The sequence below is a fragment of the Netta rufina genome, assembly GCF_964035555.1.
Source record: "Netta rufina genome assembly, chromosome: 3".
Classification (NCBI taxonomy): domain Eukaryota; kingdom Metazoa; phylum Chordata; class Aves; order Anseriformes; family Anatidae; genus Netta; species Netta rufina.
Window position 1 is genome coordinate 73,724,456 of NC_140125.1, and position 18,953 is coordinate 73,743,408.

At 40.5% G+C, this 18,953-nt stretch overlaps 1 protein-coding gene across 1 annotated transcript in view; it reads right to left on the reverse strand.

The window, feature by feature from the left end:
- The window catches only part of CDK19 (cyclin dependent kinase 19), a 112,094-nt gene that overhangs the window by 78,908 nt on the left and 14,233 nt on the right, over positions 1 to 18,953 (reverse strand). Inside the window, exon 2 of the mRNA XM_084285399.1 lies at positions 17,615 to 17,690. Within this exon, the coding sequence (XP_084141525.1) occupies positions 17,615 to 17,690 (76 nt within the window). The remainder of the gene's footprint in view (positions 1 to 17,614; positions 17,691 to 18,953) is intronic.

Sequence of the window (18,953 nt, forward strand, 5' to 3'; positions counted from 1 at the left end):
CTGAAGACATTTAGAGAAAGTAAACTGGTGAAAAGCAATATGGATTATTTGTCATTCCTGAAGATTTTCAGATATTTTCAGATTTTTGGATTTGCTTTTCAGTTGATTAGAAGAAATGCTCCTGTTACTGAAAAGAGAAAGGACTTTCCCATCAACGTAACAAAGATACTTAAACCTAAAGCCATCTAAGATCAGTCTGCATAATGAGGGGGAGGAAAAAAAAAAAAACACTTTGCTAACATACCTTTAAAATACAGAGGTACATAATTCCACAAACCTAAACATTCAGTCTGGGTTTTTAAACTGCAACTAGCCTACACTTACAGTGCTTATCCTAATGTTTCTGCACTTTTAGGATTCCTGACGACCTCTGCTCTTGCACTGTATCTCACTAATTACAAAAGCCAGCAACTGATGTTTTCCAAAACACCTGTAGAAGGTCAACGAACAAGATCAGATACCAATTATGATCGATTTTCAATTTTTCTAAGGTTTTCTAAGGCGCTCCCACGAAGGGGAAACCTGTGTTCAATTTTCTTCCCTCCTTCACCGCTCTGCTGAGTGATCGGACACAGTGGCTGGAAGGACTGGGCTCAAGTGCAAAGACTTCACGACAGTATTTCCCAGAAAAGGGAGGTGACTCCCTGCAGCTTGAAGGAAGGTAGCCCAGCCCTGGGAAGGCCAGGAAACGTTGCACACACAATGTAACTTAAACCCGGGTAGCAAAGTGACACACCTCCTCAACTGGGCATGATGAACGCCGTGAAACCATCTCCAGAATTTAGCTCTGCCCCTGCTTTGTAAAGGACAAGTGGATTACTCAAGGTCAAAGAACACCCTGCCGGGGAGTACTGTCACTGGAAACAATTATCAGATACAAAAACACAGGGGAATGTAAATTAGGTGGTGTGATTAGGAAACGGGCCAACAATAATTTTCCAACACTACACAAAAAAGGCAGTCTCATAATACAAACTGTTAATTCAACACTCACCTACGATTCAGAACTATCTGAAAATTTGTGATGGCTTAATTTCGTATCCACTGGTTGCATGCTAGGTCAGTATCTCCTAACTTGCGTAAAGCCCACGATTAATGCTCTAAGAAACTAAAAATAAATGAAATCTTAATGCTCTAAGAAACTAAAAAGAAATGAAATCAGGTGTTGGTGCCCCATCTGGATCAAAGACTGATGGGCGACCCAGCAACACAACAGCAATCTCCAGGTAGGGTACACTTCTAGGTTCTACTTCCATGATATTTAACCATAAAAATAGCAGATTTTTCAAGAAGAAATAATAAAATCTTGGATACTTAACTAAGTGTTCATTGATAGTACTACATAGCATAAATTTCACATACTTTTGTTCTTCAGGGTTAAATAAAAAAATATTAAATTATTGCAGATAGAGAAGGAAAAAAAAAAAAGGAAAAAGGAGGGAAAAAAAGGAGAAGAAGAACTGATAGTTATTCTTCATATATACTCCAGATTTGGAGGCAGAAGTTTAGATATATCATTTATAGTTCGAATCATCATTAAATGGAAAATTAAATCAAATCAGAGCTATGAATTCAAATAATATTAAGCACAGTAAAACTGTGTTCCCTACATGAATCAAATTAAAGCTCCTTTAGCTCTGAATGACAGCATCCATTAAAGTTTGATGTACTTCAACTGATCTGCCTAATGTCTTACCTCTCGTTAAGCAAGCTAGTAGACAAGCCCACAGCTACAAATATAAATTCAGTTTAGCACCATGCTCACAGCAAGGAACATGCCTGCAGACTTGAGGAGAGAATATTTTGGGGGTCTTGACTTCTTTTCGTTAATTTGGGTCTGCTTGAAATAGCAAAAATTTTGCAGATAGTTTTACAATCAGGTTTCTTGCTTGCTGTTCAGGATAACACTCGTTTAAGAATATTGCTCTTTCAGAGCTTTTATTCAAGATTTATAGAAGTGATTCGTCTGTTGACATTCATTTACAAGAAACTCAGCATTTCGCTCTGGAAGCACAAGGCTAGAACGTTCTTTGAGTTTATTAACACAATTACCCATTAAATTCGTTATGCTTTTGCCCATAGGTTTTCACTTCTTACCCAAATCTTCGACAACCTTTTAGACACACGTTAGATAAAACCAACGCGCGAAGCAAGCTAAAACAAGATGTTCACTGGCTGTCTCCCAAGTCATTAAACGCCTACCACCAGATTCCTCTCATACTCTCAGGATCAGACTGCAACTGGAAAAAAAAAAAAATCCGTTTGTAATCTAAAGCCTGCAATTTCCTCATTCTTCAATTAAATATGAAAAGTGCTTCGATGAGGCGGTAAATGCAGCAAAAGCAGCATTTCCCCAGTAAATACTGATCAATTCGGGAAGGCTTAAAAGGTGGCTAAATGCAATTCATACAATTCAGTGAGCAGAGATGAAAATAAAAGCAACGTATTTAAATATGGTCTTATGGCAACCCGTGAGGACTCAAAACAATGCCAGTTTTCTGAAAGAGATTTCTAAACATTAGGTAGTAAGATGAAGAAACTAGTAACCAGCTAGGATTTAGCACCATGACAGCATGTGGTGTTCTGCATTCAATCTTGCACTGAATATAACCTCTCTCTGAAGTAACTTCTGCTGCAAAGAAATGGGTACTGAGCTGACTTCTTGCCCAAGGCAGCAAAAGCAAAGGGGAGCTGAAAATAACATACTGTGAACGCTCATGTTAGACTTTCTTCCTGAGAACCAAGAGCAAATACTTTCCCAGATATTACGCAGAAATGAGTAATTGGAAGAAGTCACTCTTGAGCCCTACAACAGGCCCGGTGCATCTCATTAAGCGTGCAATGAGCAGTACCAAATAGCATTTTCATAATGCCAAGCAAAATGATCAGAGTTCATTTCTCTGCACCATCCTTCTGGAGTAACTTCAGACTGCCTGCAGAAAAAGAAACGAATCTGTCAGAAATTAGCAAAGTTTCTTACGCAATTATGCCATAACCCACTACTAAACCCCTGAGACTACGGCAGGCCTCCTGCCTTTTTGCTACTTCTAGCTTGGCCAAACGAATTGTTTGGGCTGACGTTTTCCAGCCTGGGTGCTAGTGAACGCTGATTGTTCGCAGGAGCCACTTAGGAGCACACCATTGAGGACAAAATATGCAGTGCATGCGTGTTCTTACTCAAAGAAAGAAAAGCTGCTGTACTCGACTCAGGCTCCAGATTAGTTTTGAGCCTGCTTACTGTCCTGTCCCTGATGCAACTGAGGCCAACGCCAAGGAAAAGAACACGTAAAGCAGCGCGGCCGCAGCGCGAGCCTTCGTGGGATGCAGCAATCCAGCAATCCTCCGCTTCAGGGACATGAGAACCACAGGTTAAATCAAGGCCCTTCACTGGTTTTGCTTGATTAGCCCTCCAACACATTTCCAAGTAATACATATTCTTAAATGTAGCCCTATCCCTGTTCCCTACAATTCTTAGAGCTGTATTTCAAAATTCACATTGTACTGGGGAGAGGTTTTCATTCAGTTGTTGTAGTTGTTCTGATAAACACTGAATGACCATTCCCTAATTCACTTTCCCATATAGTTTCTTCATTTGTAGACCTACTTTTTCCTTTGGTTTTCCCCCCTTCCAACACATTTTCCAACAGAAGGAAAGGTTTGCTTCCCCATCTGCAGATTCCCAGACAACTTTGTCTCTGTTGATAAGGGGGTAGTTTTGTATCTCCAACTTTGTTGGCTCCCCTTCTCTTTACTTTCTCTAGTGCTGGTGTATCCTTCTGAGGTGGAAGGGGATCTGAGTGACAGACACACGAACACACGACATCTGAATGCACCAGGGATTTATGAGGCAGACCAAGTCTGCTTTGTTCTCAGGTCTTGACTTCAGTAACTCACTTGAAAGTAATTCTAGTGACCTTGAATTTGCCTTTTTGACTGCTCCTGAACTTGGAGCTGTGTGCAGAGGAACAGCGATAAAAATCCTCCCCCTACTCCACCAGTGATCATTCAGATCCATCCCTGTCTGTACGTAGATAGGGTGGTTTCTCTCATTTCCACTACACGAAAATTCAACGCTGATACACGCAAGCATTTTTATCCCACAAACTATGTATTTTTGCACTTCTACATAGGTTAGTAGAGAAACACAACTGAGGAGCGGTTCTGCCTTCTTCTGGAGCAAGGGCGATGGTCACGTCAGGAACAGGAGAGGCAGGAAGAAGGCGTAGCAGGAGCAGGCGAGGAGAACCACCCCAAGGAGGAGGAAAGACAAGCAGCAGGCAGGAGACGAGGACACAAACCGCAGCCACCAGGGACAGGAGGAATGGCAGAGCTGGAACCAGCAGTGAAGAAATGCAAGGCCTTGGAGAAGGGCACCAACTAGAAAAGAGACTGAACTGGGTTGAAAAAGGATTAACTAGGAAAAAAAAACAGACTGAGGCAAAAAGACTAGTGGAAAGTGAAAATAAAGGCAAAGATAGAAAATGTCAAGGGGATAGAGGCATGCAGAAAAGCATCCAATACAGCAAATCCCCCTCCTAACCTTGGTGCAAAGTCCAAAGCCCCACCAATCCTCTGGCAAACATGCCCTCCTCTTTTCTTCTTTTACACCTTAGCTACTGTCAAAGGAGGGCTTCTTCAGCCAGGATGCTAACGTCTGTGTTGAGCGCAGAAGGGCAGAAAGAAGAACAGAAAATGGGGTATAAGAGAAGGGAGGCACTGCAGAAAAAAGTGGATGTATAAGGAAGAAGCTTCCATTTCCAGGATACACAGTGGAAAAATGTACAGTAACTGTCAAATTCTCTTTTTTCCTTACAGCTTGACCTTCAGAAATGAAATCAGTCAGATTCATACAAAAAGGGAAGACTGGAAAAGCAGACGGCTCAAAGAATGTGTCAAGGGTGATAAGAAGAGTCTGGGACTGAATATATGTAATACAATTAAACTGCAGAAATAAAAAACAGTTGTGAAAGCAGGTGCCAAATCTGCACAAACTGATTATAAAATTTCATTAGAAGCACCCTGGCATAGAAATGGAGCAGCCAAAGTAGCAAATCTTGCTGCTGGCAGACCCTGTGACAGAATAGGGAAGCATGAGGAGAATCAGAAAGCACATCAACAGAAGAAAAGCAAAGTGGAGCGAAAGGATATGAGAAGTCATGAATACTTACACACCAGAAACCATAAGGAAGTCTAAGCACCAGGGTATGAAGGATACACCGTGTTCCCAGCCATTATACAACAAGGTTTTAGACTAGGAATGTGAGAGACAAAAATGTTTGACCAGGACAACAAAAGAGCAGCTCTGCTAGTAAATGTGAGCGTTTAAGTAGTGTTTTCCCTGACTGAAGAGGCAAATTCAAGCTAATAGTCATGGCTAAGAAACCAGATGCATCATCTGTATCAAATTATAGAGGATGAACACAAGAGTTCACAGAAAGAGAACCAGGAACCAGAATCAGGGGAAGGATAATAAGCAAAGAAGAGCAGAAGTTACATACAAGTAGCCTGGAAAGAGGATTAGAAAACCCTACAAGTCATATTTCTCCCTACTCCGACCGCAAATGTTTTACAATGGTTATTGAAATAACTGAACGTATTAAGACATTTTGTCCCAATCAACATGTCACTACTATACAATGGGACAACTTGGCCAAATGATCCAAGAAGTGCAACATGCATTTTGTTTCCACTCATTATGACATTTTGCACAGTTAGATAAAAATCAAAACCTCACGTCCTTTATCAGAGCCGTATAAAAAGAGAGCAGGTCAAGGATTCTTCCTTTATCCTATTATTGCCAAGACAGAAAACATGTTTTTGCAATGCCCTTCCTAAAAACATAGAAGGGACCTTTTACATTTGGCAAGAAGCGTGGAAAAGTTCAGGCAAGGGGCCAGATGTTTTGTTAAAAATGCATAAGGGTATGGTTCAGCTTTGCTGAGGACCCAAAACCATGCCCTGAGAATCCGGCCCCACCGCCCTCTGTTCTTCCGTAACGCCCAGCATCAGACTTCATTCCTAAGGTGTACGAACAAATTTTATAACAGCTTTTGAGGAGCTTACATAAAGACAAGAGCGGAGTTCACTAACCTGGGCTGGAAAGGCTACAGTAATTACCCAGGAACACAAACCTGTATTCACAAGCATATTAAATAGTGTAATTTGTACATGAGCTTACCTGAGCACAATGTATTGCTGAGGAGAACTTCAGTGAGAGTGCTTTGTTGCTCCTTGTTCCACACTGCTCCTGTCCCCTTGCAGGTCTCTCCTTGTCTTTTTTACCACTGTCATCACCTGCTTTTCCCACCAAACACATGCTATGTCCCCACCTAGTAGGGTTTCACGTACACACCTCTGTTTGGCTCTACGTGCCTCTGTTGCTCCAGCTTTCGATGGCGCAGCCCCTATCAGAGCAGCCATACCTGAATTTTGCCACTGAGCACCAAAATCTCAGAAGAGATTTACCTAATTCAGAAAAGGCCCCCAGTCTCCATTCCAAATGTCCTTTTACCCCGCTGGCCTCAGATTTTTAGGAATTTTAAATAACAAAGGTCAATTAACGTGATATTATTACACTGGCTTGATAGAGCAAAAGGACTCCAAAATCGTGAAGGAGACATTATAAAGACTAAATAAAAAGACTGCATGATACTGAAGAAAATACAATTATAAATGCAAGTGTGAAAAGCAACACTGATGAGTGCTATTTTATAAATGGCATACATTTTTCAAATACCTCATTCAGAACATGGCACGGGAGGAAGATCCCTTCCTTTACATTTTCTTTACTATTCATAGTCTGTGAATCGGACCGTAGGCAGCAACAGAGCAATTAGTTTCAATAGTGCCCATATTCTCCCTGGCGATAATTGGCTGCTTCTTGTAGGAACATCTGTTCGTCTTTCCTAAGAAATGAGGCACAGACCCTGTTACCTAGACAACAGAAGCCTTCGGAGCATCGCTCGCTGCAAAAGGGTAACCCCGACCCAAGTCTCACTTCTTACTCCTTCTCCCCGCCGTTCCCTCATCACATAACCAAACGTCTTCACTTTTGAGCATGTCCTACCAAATCTTGACATTTCGGCTCTGTCTCCTTCAATGTTGTCCAGAACCATCTTCGCCACCGTGGCCGTGGATTACTGGAGTTAATCCATCCCATAGGGGTGGGTGCTCACAGTGCCCCCCAGTTAAAATTAAGGAGGGTAGCAACAGGTTAACCTTTGGGGGATGCCTTCTGCTGCCTGAGCAAACTCACCACAACTTCATAAATACTGATGCAAGATGAACAACGACGTGCACCAGACGACAGATTCCCTCACGTTTTAGTTAGTTGGAGAGATTTTTTTCCCCTTATGTGCACGTGATGGAGAACCAATGAACACAGAAGCTCATCTGATGTGTGAAACCTAAGAACTAAGCACTCATAAAGGCAAAGACACAACCAACCCACCATCTCTAAATTCATACCATTTCATCCTCCTCCTGGCAATGCCCAAAGCTACTTTCCCTCCTTTACCTTCTTCCCTTCTTGGCTGAAAGAAGAGGAGGAACACCATTGTCCTCAAATGCATGTGCTGTCGTTGTCCCTGGTTGGGATGGAAACTTCTGTAGGAGAACCCCTATAGTTTTTAGGGTTGGTTTTGCACACACAATAGCCATCAGGCCCTGGGTACGTGTTTAAGGCTTCGAGTGAGTCAGACAATACAAGGCAATAGCAGCAGAAAATGCCAAGTAAGAAAACAAGGAAACACTATTAACCCAAAATATAAACAAGCAGTTCACCACAGACCACAGGAGAGAATTTAAATTCAGTATTTTAGGACTCTCCTAATGCCAACATGACTGATACTTTCGGGGAGAGCTCCGAGAAGTTGTATTTCCACGGATTTCCAGCAGCACGCAGAACAGCACAGACGCAATTACTTGAACATCTGATAAGTGAGGAGATGACATTTTGAACATTCACTAGAGTAACCAGGAATATGAAGTTTAACCATAGAAAGTAAGACTGGCTTTCATTTGTTTTGCACATTTTTGCGTTTTTAGAGGGGTCTTCCAGTCACTTAACTTGTAAGAGAGAACGGGAATGGTTTAAAGGAAGACTTCTGTGGCAGCATCTTATGCAGCACTGTTTTATAGGAGAAAGGTAGCGCTGAAAATAAACCAAGTGGGATTCTTTCTTCAGGTCTATATGCACTGAAATAAAAAGGATTTCTGCAAGCACAAAAAAACAGCGCCAAACCAACAATGCAAGAGCTAGAAAACGGTCCAGATTTGAAATACCCAGAAGAAGGAGAAATGAAATAATCCTGCTGGCCTCAGACTGAAAATCTGAACAATGGAGATAGCTGAAAACCATTAAAACTTAAAATCACAGAAGAATTCCTTATTTAGACTGCAAGACTTTGAGCAAGTTCGGAGAATTTCAGATGTGAAACAGTACCAAAGGAAGTTTGCTACTGGTAAAATATTTAAGCCACAAATATAATAAATGGTTATAGACTGAATGTAAAGCTGCAGTGATCCCTCCACCTCAAATAAATAAATAAATAAATAAATAAATAAATAAATACAAACCCTAGATAAAGCCCAGGCAAAAACAGAATCCCTAACCCACGACGAAAATCACGTGTCAAAAAGGAAGGAACAATTATTGCTCTGAAACACGAAGATGCTAAGGCAAACAAGGATAGAGAACAAACCTTGGAGTTTGGTCAGAGAAAGGTCATTCATCACAGTAGCAAGAACAGTTTCATTAGAGTAGAAGCTCAGAGAAGTCAAATCAAAACGGATCCAAGACGGAGCTAGTGGACAGGAAACCACTGCATTGCTTGCAAATATTAAAGGCATTTGGAGATAAAGGGCGAAGAAATCAGGGAAAATAGTACAAAAGGCAACTGAGATAAAAAAGAAACTAAGAGTAATTTAATAAGTAAAAATACAGAAAGACAATGAGAGTTGAGAAAAGCTCTGCAGGGGCCAAGAGATGGGAAAAGCTTGTTAGTAGAGAAAGAGAAGGCTTCCTCAAATGACTTCAAGAACTGGCAGTATGTGTCATACTTCGTAATTTGTCTACAATCAAAATTATTTTACCGATAACTTCCTTTAATATGCTGCTCACATACTCCAAAAAACGACTTCTTTGTCTAATGGTGTGGCCTGTCAAGACTACCCTAATTTTAATATCCTCAGACGAATGCATGGAAAAAAGCTCAATGTCAAGCCACTGACCATCAATGCACAGCCACAATTTAGTGCATGCACAACATACAGGCAAAGAGCAGGTATAAAACAACATCCTGATGCTGCTAATGAGGGTAGGAAGGGTGAGCATGATGGTGTTTCTACAAGGCAGGAGCATTTAGCTAGTCAGATGGCAAAATGCAGCAGAGAACAAATCTGTGATGCTCACGGTTTTTTGTTTTTCAAACTTATCAAATGCTACACAGTAATAACAGAATTTGAGATATCCAAGCAATTTGGATATTCATTTGGTGACTGCTGTACTGTTAACTGGTTTGCACACAGACTTCGGAGAGCACCCCTGTGTCTCCAAATCCCCATACAACAATGCATCAAAGCCTTGCGAAGACGAGGAAAGTCACAGGAAGATTTAATGGAAGCTGTATTTAAACACAGCTGGTTTTCAACTTACAGAAACAGGCACAGAGGTTCCCATGAAAATGAACACCATACTGAAACTTGGAACGTAATGAAATTTAGGTTAGGAGGTTAATAAAGTTTCAGCTCAAGGTACCAAGACATCTTGCCTTCAATAACAAGGCTGGCTACAGCTTAAGATACAAAACCCGTAAACAACAGTAGACCCCAAACTCCATTTATTTAACCATACACAGAGTTGAAACGAACGCCAAGTGAACTACTGAAAAAAGTTACCTATCCATTAACGTTTGATCAAGACCTAAAGATTTCCCCATTGATGTTCTATTCTCAGTCCAGCCATCTCTGTTCTGTATTAGTTTATCCAGCTAAGGAACTGCCAATACCATTTTATTTCTGCCTCACAGACTCCATGGGCACAGAACAAGAATGATGAGCCTCTCTATCCAGTGTGTGGAAATACAGGAACACTGATTTTAAGAACTGTTGTTATTACATATTATTTTAATAAGAACGTTTCATCTCTAGCCAAGTTAACTAGCAAAACAGTTGTAGACTTGATAACACAATCACAAATTTTAACGATGATAAAATCAAATGTAAAGAATGTAAAAATCAAGACTATTACCCTTTAAAAGAAAAAAGAAAAGTGCTCCGGGGCTCTAACATTCAGTACTCTATAGATTAGCAACTTATGCACAGCACAAAGTCGTTCTTATTTTACAGTGCGGGACAAGAAGCCATGAACAGGGATGGAAAGCAGAGGGTGTACGATGAAAGGATGGCACCCCTCAGGACCAATAAATCAGAGCACACAGAAGCCTATCTCAACTATACACACTGATGTGCGTTGTCTGGGGAGCAAGCAGGAAGGGCAACACAACTGGGAGCAAGTAATGCAGGTGTTTTCTGGAGGACATCAGGGACAACTTCTTGATATACTTAGTGGATTGACCAAGAAGGCTGGCACACAACTCTTCAAAAAATGAAGAACTGGCTGGAGATGCAACAACCAAGAGTAGCCTGGTGTGTAGCAGCCATCAAGTAGTGCAACTGAAGATCCCGAGTAAAGGAGTCAAGCAGCAGAGTACAAATCTTGGCTTTACGAGAACAGACTTCAGCTTGTTCAGGGAACTGGCAGGTGGCCATGGGAGGCAGGCTCCGAAGAGCAAAGGAGCCCTGGAAAACTGGCAGGTCTACCCAAAAATACAAATACCACAAGTCTGGCTTCCCTAACCTAATTGTCAGAGTAGCAATGGGCAGTATAGGGACAGGGCTGAAAACAGGGAGAGGCTACACAGGAACAATTTCAAAGGATCACCCATGCATGTAAGGATAACACCAGGAAAGTCAAAGCTCACTTACAATTGACACTCGCAAGGAACAATCGAGGGCAACAAGAAGAGTGTCTGCTACCACGTTAGCTATGAAAGGCTGAACAAGAAAACGTGAGCCTGTTGCTGCAAGAAGCGGGCAGAGTAACTGAATACAGATGATACAGAAGAGTCCTGCCTTAAAAAGAATCCATCACCTGAAAACCTGTGCGCTCACCTTCCAGTCTGAGGCATCAAAAACAACCACACGTGGTTAAAGTTAAAGACTCACAGAGTTACACAAGTCAAGATACCATGCAAACAATTTTACAAAGCCCCACAAAATTAACTGAAAACATATATAAACTAATTTTGCTTGACGACAGAGAAATCATACATGGAAGAACAAAAGGACAATACGTAACGAAAAATGTACAGAAGTGAAAACAAAGGTATAGGACAAATTCAGAAAGCAAGATTTTTAAACTGTACCATCTGAAGCATTAAAACATATACAGATATGTTTTTGTACACACAATCTTGAAAAGAATATTTAAGTTTGGCAAGTAAGTATTTAGATTTTTTTTCCTATTTTATCTGTGACTCTTTTCTTCTTTATCTGAGCGATAAGGCAGCTGTTTCCTTTCAGTGTGTTGCTGCCTACACCTTAACTTAAAGAGGCTTGGAGGTGCTCTTTTTGTTCATTTCTGTCGAAGTCACCATCTGTTTGGGTGCTTCAGAAAGTACTCGGGATGCCAAGTCAGTAAAGTGAAAACAACCAAATTGCAACAGCATTAAACATCAAATTCCCCATCTCAACTTCATGGGGAATTTGGATGATACCCTAAATGATGTCAAGTACCAAATTCATCGAGAAGTGAAAAGCTTTCTTCTTAAGAAGCTTGCCACTGGTTTGTTGATGGTGTTTTCCTGCTCTGAGCATAGAGATTTCAAGAAAATGCAAATAACTTGCCTGAAAAGTTTCATATATGGTAGTTGGAAAGCAACTGGGTGCTGAAAGCAATGCTTCCCTTTCTTTCCCCTCCGCACGCCCTTTTTGTTCACTGCTGAAAGAGGTGGTTGTAGTTAGATAGTGGAGCTGACCGGCTTCTTCAGATGACACTCTACTTTTGTCATAAATGACAAAATATTATACTCCAAGCCTGTGAAACCTACTTTCATAGACGTTACAGTGCTTTTATGTGCTGATAAACGTCAACTTAATTGATTAAAATAAAAAATCTCTTTTTATTCAGCAGATTTATTACCTGTGTGTTTTTTCTGTTTTATGAAGTCAATTTTTCTTTCAGATAAAATAGAGGAGGACACAAAATGTCCACAGAACCCTTTAGAAGAATAACCAAAGCAGGAACTCCCTTACACAAAAAGCATTTAAATTACACAGATTATACAAGATTAGGGCATGTAATTCAGAGAGCTCTTATTCATCCTATGGCATGCAAAACATGAGTTGTCATGTAGCTGAACCAAAACCTCCCTTCCAGCTGATTCATACTTATAAAATCATGATAGGCAGATACCTCTAGCCAACACATGCCCTAATTTTCTAATAAAAAAATCCTTTAAAAAAAAAAAAAAAAACAGCACACGCCTTACACTTATTTCACTACCTCCAGCTATTGAAAGAGGGAGCAGAGTTTCAAAATTTCCACCAACAGAAATGTAGCAATCTTCTCTAATTAGGTCGTAGAGAATTTATGGTGAGATTTTATACTGCCAAATATTGTACATGTTCATATTATCTTGGCGAAGGGAAAGAAGTTCTGACATTCAAAAGGAATCTCCTACAGCAAATGTACTGACAGAGGCACTTTTTTTTTTTTTTTTGAATACCTTGTTTTACCTAGAGTTGTCTTAAATGAAGACAAGGGCCAAGGTTAAAAGCCTATTTGTCTACGTAACAGTAAATATTGCAAGCTGCTGTGATGTTTAAAGTCAAGGAAAGGGTCATATAACCAAATCAAAGGAGCGTCAGTTACGAAATTCGACGTAACTGTACTTGCAAGGAGTCAGTGGTGCTCCACATCTTCGGAGTGATTTATTGACACCAAAATGTTATCATTAGTCCTGTCCAACTGACCTCCTCTACATCCCTAAGAGATGCAGACAGGTCAAAAGGTTATTAGGCCAGCACGATCCGGAGGCTCAAATTAAGTAGCCTCATGCTTAGCTCATTTGACCGTGTGATTGCCAGCCCATGAGGCTCTCAGCAAGGCACGACCTTGAGCACCGTGCACTGTGCTGCCAGGAAAAGGAAGGAAAAGGAGAAGAGAAGGAAAAGAAGAATGCAAATATCGAGGGGACTGAGCCTCACTCAAGAGATTTGAACACATAAAGATTAGAAAACCATCATTTAACCAGCCAGGCTTCTGAAACCTTGCCCACCCTCGGAAACCGAGGAGCCCAAAACATTTGTACCCTCTAGCACTTTGTAATATACTTTGCATCAAGAGGCAAAAGGCCTGAGAATAATTTGTGCAGGCTAAATTGTTTGAATGAGCTTTCAGTAACTCATTTAACGTCGGCCTGAATTATTTTAGCCTGTACCCATAAATGCAAGCCTGAAGACAAAGGGCAGCTAATGCTCCCACCAGCATCCCACAGCGCGCTGGCACCACGTCAAGGTCTCCCAGAAGGAGCAGCCTCGCTAACAGCCAGCACGCAGAGGAATGGGTTACGCATCCCAGACCCCACACTCGCACGGGGCACAACTGCAACAATTCAGAGAGCTCATAGCAAGGCCAGGAGAAAAATGCTGCCGTTTCGTGGCTCTGTTTCTCCCGTTTCAGCCATATGGAATAGCCTCATCCCCCCCGCCCACAAAAAAGGCTACTGAGCTATAAAAAAGTGCTGAAACAGAAAATCCAATGAAGCTCCAAACTGAACTTACTTCTGATTTCTCATCGACTTCTTTGAAAATATTCTTAATTCATACCAGGGAGCTGCTATAAATGTTAGATAAATGTGTGTTTTGGTGAGAAATAGATCAGAACAAAAAATGGGGAATAGAGTTCAGACCTTCAGAAAAGTTTCCAGGAACTTTGCATAAGATACCTGATTTCAGTGACCAGGCAGAAACAGCAACTCAGGGTAGGATCATGAGACCAAAGGGATCCGTGTCTTTTATTGGAACTTATCGAATGTTTCTTCATTATATTTTACTGCAAAGTAGTGTATAATTATTCTGTTTTGTTAGTACAAAATATTTATCTGCTTATTAGAAATACATCTTAAAGGTGTGGCTCTATTTCCAATAAATGAAGAGAAATACTAGAAAATTGTTTTACAGAATCAGAGAATGTTTCAGGGTGGCAGGGACCTCTTAGGATCTGGTCTAACCCCCTGCTCAAGCAAGGTCATGCAGAGCAGATTGCCCAAGGTGTGTCCAGTCAAGTTTTGAGCACCTCCACCAGTGGAGAGCCCACAACCTCTCTGGGCAACGTGTACCAATGCTCAGTCACCCTTGCAATAAAAAAGTTAAGCGTTTTGTGGTTGTCATTAAATGTTCACATGGAATTTCATGTGCTTTAATCTGTGCCCGTTGCCTTTTGTCTTGTTACCGGGCTCCACTGAAAAGCACCTGACCCCCCTGAGCAGCACAAGGCTCTGGCGTACCTACTGCTCTTCCAGTGTGCATCACCTACAAACCTGTTGAGGGTGCGCTCTGTCCCAGCATCCAGGTCACTAACGAAGGCTGTGAACCTGCTTCTTGCTGTGCTCACTTCTCCTAGGATCCTAAACTCCACCAGCTCACCTAAATAAGCCAGTAACAGCCATACTGCAGCTCCCTGTTGTTCAAGACTGGAATCTTTCTGAGATTCTCCGAGCACTGAGAATCCTCTGCTACATTCAGCCTTTGGTTTCTGCAATCCCTCATGTGAAAAGCAGCAGAAAACCACAAATTCTGAGTGACTCAGCCACTAACTCTCATTTATATTTTCCAGTTTTACTTTTCAGAAATATTCATGCTTAAGCCCAGCAATAAACTGTCTGACAAGAACACACAAATAGTTGGCATTTCAGTTATCTTCAGAGCAGACTCTAGTTACAGAGAATAAATTTGCTTTTTGTTTTTTGTTTTTGTGTGTGTGTTGTTTTCTTAAGATACAATTCTTTACCGTATAGGACTGTCCTCTACCATTTGCACATTCTGGCACAACAGAATTGGCTGCAATACGGATTCCTGCTTCGGCAGGTATCACCCCACAGTCGAAAGAAAGCAATCATCACTCGCCCCGGGAACCACTGCCTTTCTGATGTTATCACTGACATACGCCTTCTTCCGTGAAAAACCCATCGTAATAACGGCAAAGAGGCTTGATGTTTTCCAAAGTGCTAAGCAAAGCCAGCCCAATTCGATCTGTAATGCCAGAAGAGATGAGTAGACTGCCTTTTATCTTAGGGAAAGATATCCAGTAGATCTTACTGTGAGTGTGTAGGCAAGACTACACACAAACCAGTCTTGGACCACAACTCTGAATGCCTTTCAGTTCGGCAATTCATTTCTCGAGCACATTGGCTATGTCTACAGGTTGTAGGACTACTGAAATATTCTGAGCACACACAAGAACCAAGTACACGGATGTTTCTTCCATGTGACAATTGGGGGGGCTTGTTAAGTTAGACATCAAAAGAACTACCCACAGTATTTTAAACGTGGCCTCTTTCTGGCTTATAATCATTATTTAATCAGTAAACACTACCTGTTTTGTTACCTGCTTATGCTTTTAAACACGAGATTAACTATTAATGCATTAATTATAAGTCTGCTTCTCTTTGTGGAAAATACACTTGATCCTGCTTGTTTTTGTAAGGAAAAGAAATCAGATTGTGGTTCTTTTTCAACTATTTCACCTTTACCCTTTACATATTTCTAATATTTGACTAGCCTGAAAATTCACTGAGGCAAGCAGTGATTTGCTACATTATCTCAAGTTATAGTTTTACTCTGAAGTTTGGAGAAGAGTAAAACAGAATCCATGGAAAAATTAAAGGAGGAACCATTCAGGGGATTTAAACAATTTATGGTATTTCCCATGTTTTATTGAGCTTTTTGTACAAAGCTCAACCAATTTTTTAAAATTAAATAAATAATCAAGAATGAAATGCTGATGTACGGTTAGAGGACAAAATAATTTGACACTATTTCCTCGCGATGTTGCCTCCAAGTATGACAGAAGCAGCTCCATACCACAGTGCTATCATGGCAACAGAAAGGTCTCCTTTGGGCTATATTCCACACATTGATTCTTGTCTTGAGACCAGGCTGGATGTGGCTCTGAGCAACCTGCCTAGTGGGAGGTTTCCCTGCCCATGGCAGGAGGTTGCAATTAGTTGATCTTTACGGTCCTTTCCAACCCAAACCATTCTGTGATTTAGTTTTTTGTCTGTTTTAAATTATACCACTATGGAGACAAAGAAACTGAATAACACTCCACTGCTGTCAAAACAGACTGTAAAATAAAAAGAATATGACCTAGTCTTAATGTTAAAGGACTTCTTGTTCCCTCCAAAGGGAGAAATATTACCAAAAAGGTGACTGAATAGACTCTGTGTAAACTAATGGACAGCAACGGAGCCACCTCTCAAATCTAGGAGTGACCTTGACCTTCTAGAGACAAGCCCTTTGAAAAGATAGCACTATTATCTGCCCAGTCTCTTGATACAGCACTACACTGAACACAACACAGCGTTCTGTTCAGTTCATGAACATCACGAGTTCCTAGCGCCTCACGATGAATGCTGTATTTCTGTGCAACACTACTAGATCATAAAAGGCTTTGGGCACAAATCCTGTGTTACATTTCAACAGCCCTCAGCATACTGACACCATTCAAACAAGGTAAATATTTAATCAAGAAAATGCACTTCTTTTGCAATGCAAGGAATTCTTGCATTGCAAAATTTTACTAAGTGACTCAGCACTTTGACAAGAATCAAAGTTTTATACTTTGTTATAGTTATAGAATAAGCATTTAAAGATTTAAATAGATTTAAATTCTCTCTTCATATAAGAACACCTGATTCTTACCACCTCGGAAGGACTTAAATATATACACACACACATGCATGGACGCTACTATGTGCAAAAGTGAATCCATTTTTTCCTCTTAAGATACATGCAATAAAAATACAATTAAAGGTTTTTTTTTTTTTATTTTATTTTGCTATGAAAGTTCTCTGTACTTAGTAAAGCACATAAAGAATGAGGGGAACAAACTGTCATAAGGTACCAAACAACAGTAAGCTACCATTAGTCTGAAATAAAACACACTGTTAGCAAGCTGACTGGTAATGGCAGTTGTAACCTTTCAGAACCTTTTTCCTTCAAGTTATTTTAAAAACATCCAGTTTTAAAATAAATCTTCATTAAAAGACTCTCATTTATTTCCCTCTCAACACATAAAAGCATATAAAACACAACAATACCAGAAAGAGGCGTTACCATTAACCTAGCAAGAACACCTCTTTCCACACCCAAGAAAAAAAACTGTAATATGTACAAAGCATTTTATGAAAAGCGCATGTTTGAATAACTTTCATGCTTGCATACTTCAAGGAAAACATTTACATAACCTTTCTGTTATCTGGTGTAGATAAAAGAAAATATCTGTTGAATAATAATGTCAGTAAAAATACTTTCATTTAAGCACACTTACTGCAATCTCTCTACAGGCCGACATGGATATCCCTGTACCTTCAATTTGCTTCAGTGCATACTCCTTTTCATCTTTTCTGTACGAAAAAAAGAGAGAAAGAAAGAGAGAGGGGAATATTTTTAGCTCTGATTTATGTTGCACCAATCAATACAAGTACAATGATTTATTTTGATTTTGTCTAGATCAAGAAGCTGAAAAGCTAATCTGTTTTTATGTATAAATTACACTTAGATATTAAAAGCAGGTTTCCTTTTTAAGAGACTTCAAAAAATACAAACAAAAACTCCTGCGTAAATAAACTTTGTTAACCTATTTCCACTTCTCTCTAAACCATATTGTTAATGGCAAACACATCCATAGGGTATTTTGATGGACATTTTTCCTGAAATTTTTGAATCCTATAGGATATTTTGGTATTTTCTTGACATTTTCAAATACTGTCTGTCGCATCCCATGCCTGGAGGACTCCCCTGGAAGTACCTAGAAACTACAAGGATCTTACTTGATTTTATGAGCCAGTGTCAATTGACTTTTAATTTAAAACATAACAGCATTTCATAAGTAATTATACATTGAAAGAACATGAGTTTCACTGGGCAAGTCTGTGTTTGCCAGCCACAAGTACAGGACTCCTGTCAAGCACTCACTACTACAGACCCCTACACAGAACGTGAAACTGCTCTGCCTGAACAAAGCATTATCCTTTTAAATAAACATAATTGGAAGTAATTTCTGGCTGTCAGGGAAGACAACCAGAACAAGAACACGAGGAGGACCTCAAAGCCCTTGTGACACAACATAATCACTTTAATACCCATGGTAAATTTGGGTAAGATTCAGCTGGAAGCAATGGGTGTTGATGAGCAGCATCACCCTCAGCGCTGATGCACTTATGTGGGCCCACCGATTACAACTTCTGGACCACTCAGTAACCCAGAGTCTCCCGTCCAAATTCCCTACAGCATCTCAAGTTTCCCCCTTTTCCAGTCCCACACCATTTCATTTTGCTGCCCTGGTTTCAGTTTGTCTTGCTTCCACCTCCAGGTCCAGGTCCTGCCCAGCTCCAGCCTCCTCCAGAAACCCCATCTCTGAAACTGATGGGATGAGCAGAGCGATGTGGGGAAGGCATGGGACTGACCAGAAATTAAAACCACCTACACACGTTAGTAACTACAGAGGATCATTTTTATCAGCAATTTTCAGTAGCAATTACATCCATAAAACATATCTGTCGTTAAGATTGTGGTTAGCTCCCAGCTGACCAGTTTCACACCACATTTTTTGACGTGAAAATTCAGCAAGAAAAATTCCAGTCTTGCTCAGACTACAAATTAAGCTG